General features: G+C 40.1%; 1 protein-coding gene across 1 annotated transcript in view; it reads left to right on the top strand.

The window, feature by feature from the left end:
- Positions 1–9,690: 9,690 nt before the first annotated feature.
- The window catches only part of REEP3 (receptor accessory protein 3), a 93,102-nt gene continuing 91,656 nt past the window's right edge, over positions 9,691–11,136 (top strand). Inside the window, exon 1 of the mRNA XM_069459850.1 lies at positions 9,691–9,900. Within this exon, the coding sequence (XP_069315951.1) occupies positions 9,869–9,900 (32 nt within the window). The 5' untranslated portion in view covers positions 9,691–9,868. The remainder of the gene's footprint in view (positions 9,901–11,136) is intronic.

Here is an 11,136-nt window from a genome sequence, read left to right as displayed (position 1 = left end):
CTAAATGATGCTGAAAAGCAATGGTGAGAGTGGACATCCTTGCCTTGTGCCTGATTTTAGTGGGAAAGCTTCATGTTTCTCATCATTAACTATTATATGACATTAGCTGAAGGTTTTATGTAGATGTTCGTAATCAAGTAGAGGAAATTCCTCTCTATACCTAGTTTGCTGAAAGTTTTTATAATGAATCAGTGTTGCATTTTGTCAAATGTTTTATCTGCTTCTATTGATATGATCATGTGATTTTTCTTCTTTAGCCTGTTGATGTGATGGATTACATTAATTGATAATCCAGTGTTAAACCAGCCTTGCATATCTAGGATAAATCCCACCTGGTTGTGGCACATAATATTTCATACATTGTTGGATTCAATTTGCTAATATTTTATTGAGGATTTTTACATCTGTGTTCATGAGAGATATTAGTCTATAGGTTGCTTTTCTTGTAATATGTTTGTCTAGTTTTTTAGTTAGAGATATGCCGGCCTCACAGAATGAGTGTTTCTATATTCTGAAAGAGATTGTGGAGGATTGGTATAATTTCTTCCTTAAACATTTGGTAGAACTCACCACTGAACCCATCTGGGCCTGGTGCTTTCTCTTTTAGAAGATTATTAATGGTAGATTTAACTTCTTTGCTGGATATAAACCTATTGAGATTGTCTATTTCCTCTTGTATGAGTTTTGGCAGATTGTATCTTTCAAAGAATTGGTCCATTTCACCTAGATTATCAAACTTGTGGGCACAGAGTTGGTCATAATATTCTTTCATTATCCTTTTAATGTCCATGGGCTCTATAGTGATATCCTCTCTTTCATTTCTGATATTAGTGTCCTCTCTCTCTCTCTCTTTTTTTTTTTTTTTTTTTTAGTTATTCTGGCTAAAAGATTATTGATCTTATTAATCTTTTAAAGAATCACCTTTTGGTTTTGTTGACTTTTCTCTATTGATTTCTATTTCATTGATTGTTCCTCTAATTTTTATTATTTTTCTTCTGCTTACTTTGGATTGAATTTCCTCCTTTTTCTAGTTTCCTAAGGTGGAACCTTAGGATTATTGATTTCTGATCTTTCATATTTTCTAATAAATTCAATGCTATAAATTTCCCTCTAAGCACTGGTTTCACTGCATCCCACAAATATTCAATACAATATAAAGCTGTATTTTCATTTTCTTGAAAATATTTTAAAATTTTCTTAAGATGTCTTCTTTGACCCATGTGTTATTTAGAAGTATGCTATTTAATTTTCCAAGTATTTGGGGATTTTTCAGCTATCTTTCTGTTACTGATCTCTAATTTAATTTTATTGTGGCCTGAGAGCAGACATTGTATGATTTCTATTCTTTTAAGTTTGTTAAGGTTTGTTTTATGACCCCAAACGAGGTCTCTCTTGGTAAATGTTTCATGTGAGATTGAGAAGAATGTGTAATCTGCTGTTATTTGGTGAAGTAGTCTATAGATGTCAATTATATCCAGTTGATTGATAGTGTTATTGAGTTCAACTTTGTCCTTACTGATTTTGTCTGCTGGAATTGTCCATTTCTGATAAAGGTGTTTTAAAGTCTCTAATCATAGTCCTGTTTTCATATATTTCTCCTTGCAGTTCTATCAGTTTTTCCCTCCTATTTTGATGCTCTGTTGATAGACACGAGCACAGTAAGGACTATTATATCTTCTTGTAGTATTGATCCATTTATCATTATGTAATGACCCTCTCTACCCCTGATAACTTTCAGTGCTCTGAAGTCTGCTCTGTCTGAAATTAATATAGCTACTTTCACTCTCTTTTGATTAATGTTAGCAAGGCATATCTTTCTCCATTCATTTACTTTTAATCTTTATGTATCTTTATATTTAAAGTGGGTTGCTGGAAGATAACATATAGTTGGAGCTTGATCCACTCTGCTAATTTGTCTTTTAATTGATGCTTAAAGTGATTATTGATATAGTTGGCTAAACAACTTGCGTATGTGTTACTGTTTTCTATTTGTTGCCCTTGTTCTTTATTCCTATTTTTGTCTTCCACACTTTTTCTACCTTTCATGGTTTTAATTAAACTTTTTTTTTTTTTTGAGACAAAATCTTGCTCTGTTGCCTGGGCTACAGTATAGTGGTGTCATTACAGCTTACCTCAAAATCCTGGGATCAAGCAATCCTCCTGCCTCAGCCTCCCGAGTAGCTGGGACTAAAGGCATGTGTCATCACACCCAGCTAATTTTTCTTTTTAATTTATTATAGAGACAGAGTCTCTCTGTGTTGCCCAGGTTGGTCTCAAACTCCTAGCCTCAAGAGATCCTCCCACCTTGGCCTCCCAAAGTGCTAGGAATAGAGGCATGTGTCATTGTACCCAACTCCTAACTGAACATTTTATATGATTCCATTTTGTCTCTTTTTTTGACATATCAAAAAATGAGGCCGGGCGCGGTGGCTCACGCCTGTAATCCTAGCACTCTGGGAGGCCGAGGTGGGCGGATCGTTTGAGCTCAGGAGTTCGAGACCAGCCTGAGCAAGAGCGAGACCCCACCTCTACTAAAAAAATAGAAAGAAATTATATGGACAGCTAAAAATATATATAGAAAAAATTAGCCGGGCATGGTGGCGCATGCTTGTAGTCCCAGCTACTCGGGAGGCTGAGACAGGAGGATCGCTTGAGCTCAGGAGTTTGAGGTTGCTGTGAGCTAGGCTGACGCCACGGCACTCACTCTAGCCTGGGCAACAGAGTGAGACTCTGTCTCAAAAAAAAAAAAAAAAAAAAAAATGAGTTGACCCTTAAACAACGTGGGTTTGAACTACATGAGTCCATGTATACATGGATTTTTTTTTTTCATATTTTTCTCCTTGCTTTTTAGTTTTGTTAAGTTTCAATTGTAACAGCCTCAGTCTCAGAGGTTTTTTTCCACCACATTAGTCTACCACACTAATGAACCCATCAAAGGCATTCTTCATTCCCATTGAATGTTCTTGATCTATAGCATTTCTTTTTTATTCTTTCTTAAAATTTCATTGCTCTACTTACATTATCCATCTATCCTTATACACTGTCTATTTTTCCCATTTAAGCCCTTAGCATGTTAATTATAGTTTTTTTAAATTCTTAGTCTGATAATTCCAAAATTCCTGACATATCTGACTATGGTTCTGATGTTTGTTCAGTCTCTTCAAACTATGGTTTTTGTCTTTTACTATGCCTTGTAATCTTTTGCTGAAATGTAGACATAATATACTAAGTAAAAAAAAAAAAAAAAAACACCAACAAAAAACTACAGTTTAGGCCTTTAGTAATGTAGTGGTAAGGTGCAGGGGGAGGGCAAGCATTCTACTGTCCTATTATTAGGTCTCAGTCTTTGGTGAGCCTGTGCCCCTGGAGTGGCCTTCCACCAGTGTTTCTCAGGTTTTTTCCTCCCTTCAGATGGGACAGGATAACTAGAGAGGGCTGGAGTCGTTTACTTCCCTTCTCCCAAGTTGAAGGATAGAGGGAGCTGGAGTTGGGTATTTCCTTTTCACCACATGGAAAGATAGAGTTGGCCAGAGTTGGGTATTTCCCATCTTCTGAGTAACTTCTCCTGAGGAGAGGCCTTGTTAAGAATAGAAAGCCCTGGTGTATTTCCAAATGATTCCTTCCTCCCTCCTCCTCTTGGAAGCATGAGGGGATTTTTCTCTGGTATCTACTGTGAGAACCCAATAGAACTCCAGGAGGAAAAACCCACAAAAGTGTGGGGGCCCCCTATGACTGGGGCTCCCTGGAATTTCTATGTCTGAGTTGTCCACATTGAGCCTCCAGCAATTCCTCAATTACAGCTCAGGTTTTCCTATCCTAGCACTGGTTCCCTCAGAGGTCTCTGCTCTAGTACTGATTTTCTGTTTCTGCCTGTCAATCTCTCCAGTTTTGGGGGCAGTAGTTTGCCCTGTGACTTTACTTCTCTGAGGGATCTAAGAAGTGTTGCCTATTCTTCAGTTTGTTCAGCTTTTTACTTGTTGTTGGGACCAACTGGTGACTCCTAAGATCCTTACATGGTGGACTAGAAACTGGAAGTCTTCAGAGATTTGTTTTTAATTAATACTTTTTAAGAATGCTTTGCATATTAAGACATGTACAAAAGATCGAGGTAAAAAATCTTTGTCAAGTTTTATAAGTTTTTTTTTCCAGTTTGTCCTTTATCTTGCAATCTTTTATGTACTGTTTTTCGAGGCAGATGAGTTTTGAATTTTTATGTAATCAAATCTATGATTATGGTTTCTGATTTTAAGACAGAAAGGTCTTTTCACTGTCAAGATTATAACATTTTCACTTATGTTTTCTTCTGTACTTTTATGGTACTTTCAGTTTTTATGTTTACATTTCTTATCCATCAGAAATTATTTTCTTCTTCAGTTTTTATTAAATAGCCAGATGGTTGTCACAACATCATTTACTGAATAATTCCATCATGTTCCAAAAACTGTAAAATGTCACCTTTATCCTAGACTAAACACTATTAATAATTGGGTCTGTTTCTGGACTCTACTTTGGGGGAAAAAAAAAAAAACAAGTAGGAACAGAGATTGTCTGTGAAGGGAACTGGGTAGCTAGAGACAGGGAAGGAAGAAAACTCAACTTTTCACTGTTTCCTTTTTGAATTTTATTCCATGTGCTTTGAATTACCGCTCAAAAACATAAATAAAAAATTTTAAAGTTCTGCTTATTAGACATGATGGAATTATCAAATATTTCAGATTTAGCAAATTATATTATAAACACCATATGCACCTGAATACCTGAAATCATAAATCTATCTTGAGTTTAAAACTGATAACTATGATTTAATCAATTCTATTTTAAATGAGTAATGAAAGTACCTCAAATATGTCTTGACTAGATGTTTCTCTGCCACTTAACATGATCTAACACAAAACCATCTTTTACCCTGAAGGGGGGAAAAAAATCTTTTTCTGTCGAAATCCTTAAATACGATAGTTGAGGCTACTACCTCAAATATATTAATATAAGAACCTCAGATAATGTCAATTCCTTACTACATGTCTTTCCTATATTCAACCATCACAGATGTATTTTGCTTTTCTCATTGTTGGCTAGTAACCATCTTTTTCTGTCAATACCTATAGTGAATACTTAATCAGATTCTAATCTTTCTATTCTATTGCAATCTCATCATTGTATTTTCAATATTATTTCTTAATAATTCAATTTCAATGGCAGATGCCAAACTTGACCTCTGTCATAACCATAATACCATAAGCAGACCGCCTGAGAGAAAAGAGGTATTCACCTAGCAACAGATGGAAAAAAGAACAGCTTTCTTCTGTTAATTCAGTCTTTTTAAGATACTCTCATTCCCACTATTTTCTAAACAACTATTAAAGATATAATCATTTAGTAATTTTAGCCTTTCTCCAAATAAAAATATTTTTAAGCCATTGAAAATACTTTCCCAGTAGAAATGGTAAAGTGACCTAGTATTCAGTCTCATTAGCATATTCATTAATAATTATATAGATCAGATATTATCTCTGGACCCTGTAATTCTGCTCTCACTATCTCCTTTCTAGGTACTTTCCCACTGTCTGCTGATTTGCTAATAAATGAACTCCTTTAACATGCAGAAGAGGCATGTATCCCCTAGGAAAACTAAGTAAAAATGTAGAAGAAAAAGCAATGTTTTTACTAGAGTCTAATTACCTTTAGGTTTTAAAATCTCTTACATTTGATCATCATAACATAATCATCCCCGTTCAACAGGAAACATACAGTGTGACTTGCCAAACATCACATTACCAGTGGTAGAAACAAGGTCTCCCGGGAGAATGTCCTTTGCCCTAAATATGCTACTTCCCACCATGATTCAACTCAATACCCAGAGAAGTAGTTGCAGAATACAATGAAGTACTCCATAGCACAATGGATAAGTATTAGTGATATATGTATGAAAACAAGTTCTGTACCTAAAGAAATAATTTTCTATCTTCTATATAAGAAATGATAGAAATGGGATAGCCAAATGAGACCATGCCATAAAAGCTTCTAGGCAGATGGTACTGTGTTTCCTTTTCTTCCAGTGCCCCTACAGCCTTAACCTTACACAGTGAAGCACTTATCTAATGGCCACCTATTAGCAGATCTCAACTGTCTAAGTCACAGTCCAATACACAGAAATTAAAAATACCCACCACTAAAATCTAGGCATTTTTCAAGAGAAACTCTCCTCAGATGAGGTTGCTTTTACTTTAGACCAATTGTTCTCAACCATATTATACTGAATGTACCCCTTCCGTAAAATATTTTCCAACTTCTGCTTTACCACCTTGAAATGAAATTAATAATAATCTTCTTACAGACAATTTCAAACAAATCCATATACCCTCAATAAAATAAAAATGGAAAAGAGAAATGAACATAATTTATAATAAGACAATATGTATTTCAATGCTGAGGCAAAACTACACTAGATGATTTCAAGAAGTAATTAGTAGCTGAATACTATAACTATGAATGCAAAACTGTGATGAAATTTTCCAAAACTGTAAACAACTCTTGGTCAAGCTGTAGACAAAACAAATCTTCCTTCAATTTACATAACAGTTGCATGTGGAAATACACAGGGGAAAATTCAATCTCAGTTGAAACCATGACTTTATATGTAAAATGGAGGTTTTAAGCTCAGGCAATTTTGAATGTTACATAAATGTCAGGCAAGATATTCCTCGGTCATGCAGGACATGGGGACATGCTTTGTTCAGAACTATCCCACACATTGCAAAAAGTATAGCAACTCTGGACCCCCACCATCAAATGTTAGTAATTAGTTCTAATCATCACAACCACCAAAAAAAAAAACAAAAAAAACAAAAAAAAAACCACCTTCCTAATTTCCCACTGGAGGGTAATTCCCATCTGGACCTGCAGCCTAAGAAACATTTCTGCTTTCTATCACAATGAAATACAAAGAAGCTTGGGAAGCATGGATTAGATTTCCAATTCTGTTACCACTGACCTACATGATCATTGCCCAGTGAGTTAGTATCTCTAAACTTCAGTTTCCAGGGTATCAAAAGAGATTGAGGCCAGGCATGGTGGCTCATGCCTGTAATCCTAGCACTCTGGGAGGCTGAGGCGGGAGGATCGCTCAAGGTCAGGAGTTCAAGACCAGTCTGAGCAAGAGTGAGACCCCGTCTCTACTAAAAATAAAAGAAATTAGCTGGACAACTAAAAATATGTAGAAAAAATTAGCCGAGCATAGTAGCACATGCCTGTAGACCCATCTACTCGGGAGGCTGAGGCAGAAGGATTGCTTGAGCCCAGGAGTCTGAGGTTGCTGTGAGCGAGGCTGACACCATGGCACTCTAGCCCAGGCAACAGAGAAAGACTCTGTCTCAAAAAAAAAAAAAAAAAAAAAAGAGAGAGAGGGAATAAATACTACCTAGCTTTTTAGGTCATTAGGATGACTCAACAACATGTGTGCAGCACACACTAGGTGGTTTCCATCCCTATCAGGATGTGAAAAAGGGGACTGTTCTAGGCAAACTGAACAAAACCAGCAAAAAGTAACATTAATGTGGAAGAGTCAGAAGATATAATAAGCACACAGAATGAAATGTAACACACAGCAGTGCAGGGACATTTCAGAGAACAGTCAGCCTATCTCAGCAACCTCTAAAGGTATAAATGTATTACGATTCAGTGAAATAATTGATATTCACAATGATGATCCCTAAAGTATGAATGCAAGAAAGACATTTTTAAGAGATTTCCACTGCACACAGCTGAAATTTTTACAAGTTTGATACTTCAGAGAGTGACTGTATTTAATAAACATTCAAATTTTATTGGGCATTTACCGTATCCTAGGCTTGTAGTAGGAAAACACAAAGATATCTAATACACTATACGTGTCCTCAAATATTTTAACATACAGTAGATTAGATATGGGTAAAAGCAGAATAACATAGGTACTATTAATAAATAGAAATTCAAGTGATAAATTATGGCGGCCCACAGAAAACTATGAATAATTTTTACTGAGGAAAATTAAGGACATCTTCATGGCATAGGACACTGAAAAACAAGGATTCTGATAGGTAGAGAATGGAGAGAAAAGAATTAAAGAAAAATGAAATCCAGGCAAAAGCACTGAGCATAAAAACATAGCTTGGTTCAGAGAAGAGAGGTAGGGAAAGGGTACATCGGTGCTTGTGGATAAAGACAGTAAAAACTGAAGCTGTAAAGATGTCTCAGGACCTGTTCATGGAGGGATTTCAATAATATTCAAATGCATTTGAGTTTTATTGAGCAAGAGAGTTCTCCAGAAAACTGGTGCTTATGTGGCACACCTTATTTCCAATAATGCTGAATGGTCAAAAATAAATGATTCAGAACGAATGTAAATTATCACGGAGATTCCTGAAATAAAAATATATATTCTCAATATAATAAGCAAATAGAACCTAACCCAAGAGCAGAAAGCAGCTTCTCAGCTTGCTTTTTAAATAATGAAAGATTACCAAATGTATTGACTCTGACAATGGAAAAGAACCCAGAATAATCTATATACGTCCCTTGATTTTCTTCCAAGCAAGTTGGATCACTTATTTACCGGTGCCTCACATCACCCTTGAAAAGCAAAAGGCAGGCTACAGTACTATTAACCTCTTTTTACTGAGAAACAAAAAGAATAAATTACAGTATGGTCACAAAATAAGCCATCATGTTTTCTAGGGCTTTAATTAAAGGCTCTAAGCCCACATTTCATCTTTCATTCTTTGCACCATCCGAAAGCTAGAATTATCTTTTACTGTTGTCGCTGGAAAAGAAAGACCAAGACTAAACTTTAAAATCATTTTCCCAATTTGGTACTGCCACCAAAAAATTAGAGTTTTAAAATTCTACTCTTTAAATGATATCTACAAAAACAGTAAGGTATTCACAGTAATCCAACTTCCCAAAACACAGTTGTAAATTGCAGGACGGTCAGGAATCCCAGGCCCAGGTTTTACTTTGAATATCTGGCAGGCCGAGGGAAATACCAGAGATTTGTGTCTGTAAAACAGGCTTTACAGATGCTCTGACGAAAAGGTGTCCTAAGAGGCCCAGAACAGTGGCATCACTACACCCACGACTGCAAACGTGAAATCCAATGCTCTTCTCCTCTGCCCCTCCCTGCATTGCACCATGTATCATGAGATTCTTGGCACACACTTCAGGCCTCTGCAAGGACCTCCTGCCTTTTCCTTTAACATGCAGTACTCTTAAGTATGCCCTTCGTGCTGGGCCTCCGTGAACAGGGGACCGGATGTGCCCAAGCACACCTCAGCATCTTGGCTCTCCAAAATCTAGGGCCTAGTCCAGAGGATTTCATTGCACAGAGTTCCTGCTAATACCTTATTTTTCACACACTCATTGACAACAATCCCCAATTCCCTTCCACAGCCTCTTGCCCACCTCTCACCACCAGGTGGGCGTCCCAAAGACCTAGAGGAGGAGGGTAAGGGAAGTTAGCGTGTAGGGATTAGGGCTGCGGCCGCGAGGCCGTCCAGCACCGGCCGGGGTCCCGCCGGTCCAGCCCCCAGAGCCCGGCCGCCTGGCCCCGGCCCGGGCCGGGCCAACGCGCCGCCGCCACCGCCGCCTATCAGCGGAGCGCAGGGGCGGGGCCGGCCGGCTCGGCTGCGGCTCGGCCGGCGGGCGGAGACGGGCGGGCGACCGACAACCGCGCAACTCGGGCCGCCGCGCGCAGACACCGGGCCCGGCTCCCGAGGGCGCCAGCGCGGCCCCGGGGAGCACGAGGAGCCGGCGAGCGCGCGGCCTGCCGTTGGCGGCCTGGTCCGCGGCGCTCAGCACCCACCCGCCCGGAGGTGGGGCCCAAGCCCCCGGGAAGATGGTGTCCTGGATGATCTCCAGAGCCGTAGTGTAAGTGCCGCGCCCGGCGCCCGCAGCCTGCGCGAGGCTTGGGGGAGGTGTGGGCAGCGGAGGGGGCCAGAAGGAAAGGGAAGGCCTGGGCCTGGGCGGGGGTGGGGTGGCCCAGCTTCGGGCCCTCTGCCTTCTCACCCGGGTCCACGTCGCTGCGGGGCTCCCTGCGGCGGGTGAGGGCCGGGTTGTGGCGGCGGCGGCGGCTGCGGCGCGACCCGGCTCGGCTGCGTGCGGCTCGGCGCCCCTGCTCCGGCGGCGCTGGGTGGGCAGGCGCGCAGGGCAGGCGGCGCGCGCTCCCCACTCCTGCTCCCTGCGCTGCGCGGCACCGCCCTGCGGGCCCCGGAGCGGCGCGCCTCCCGGCGGCGCCCTGCGCAGGCTCGGCAGACGCTGAGCGCAGGAGGCTCCGCGATCCTCCCGAGGATGCGGCGGCAGTGCTAAGCCTTTGTATCCCGCGGCTGACGGGTTGCGGTGTCTCTCTTGGCGGCTGATTGCCATTCGGTCACGTGTGGTAGGAGGAGAGATTTGCCTAAAAACCGGAGACCGCTCCCAGCTCAGGATCCCTGGGAAAGGTCCCAGTTGTCCCAAGATTTGCAGCTTACCGAGAAAGGAGACTAGTATTGAAAGGTGACATCCATCTCCGCCCAGATCCCGAATTTGGCCTGTCTTGGCGGAAATATTTGTTAAGTGATTGAGAGGCTGCAGGTGCTTGTTGGCCTTTGTTCAAAAGTATCAGTTCATTTCGTTGTTCTTTTACCAAAAAGTGCTACAGGTTTGTAAAAAAAAATTCTGAGTTGTGTTAACTCTGTAAAGGTATTTGAATAAAATTTAAACTGATTTCTTCCTATCCTCACCATCTTACTCCTCTCCCCGTAAAGAAGAAAAAAGTCACCAAGTAAACAACGATGACATAGTTACAGCTAGGAGCCAGTGGATTCATTATTGATTGATGATCTCTGTAGAAGTAGTATTGTATCAATACCTTAATGAATGTATATGTGAGGCAGCAGGCTTCTCTGATTAGCTTTAGAATCTGGGAAAAATAACATTACCAGATTTTTTTATTTCGATTTTAACTAAGGAGAAGGAGCTAAGTTTTCTGAGTTTGGGTTTTATTTTGTTTGGACATGAATCGCTTAGTAGCCCTGTTTAACCTGATTTGCAATATAGCATTCAAAATTTGTCGTTTGATTAAATGACAAACTATTTCTAGTTTTAAAGCCCCAGAGCTTCCTCTGT

The sequence above is a fragment of the Eulemur rufifrons genome, chromosome 28 (assembly GCF_041146395.1).
Source record: "Eulemur rufifrons isolate Redbay chromosome 28, OSU_ERuf_1, whole genome shotgun sequence".
NCBI classification, from domain to species: domain Eukaryota; kingdom Metazoa; phylum Chordata; class Mammalia; order Primates; family Lemuridae; genus Eulemur; species Eulemur rufifrons.
Note: the sequence above shows the minus strand (reverse complement) of the source record. Positions and strands in the feature narration are given on the sequence as shown.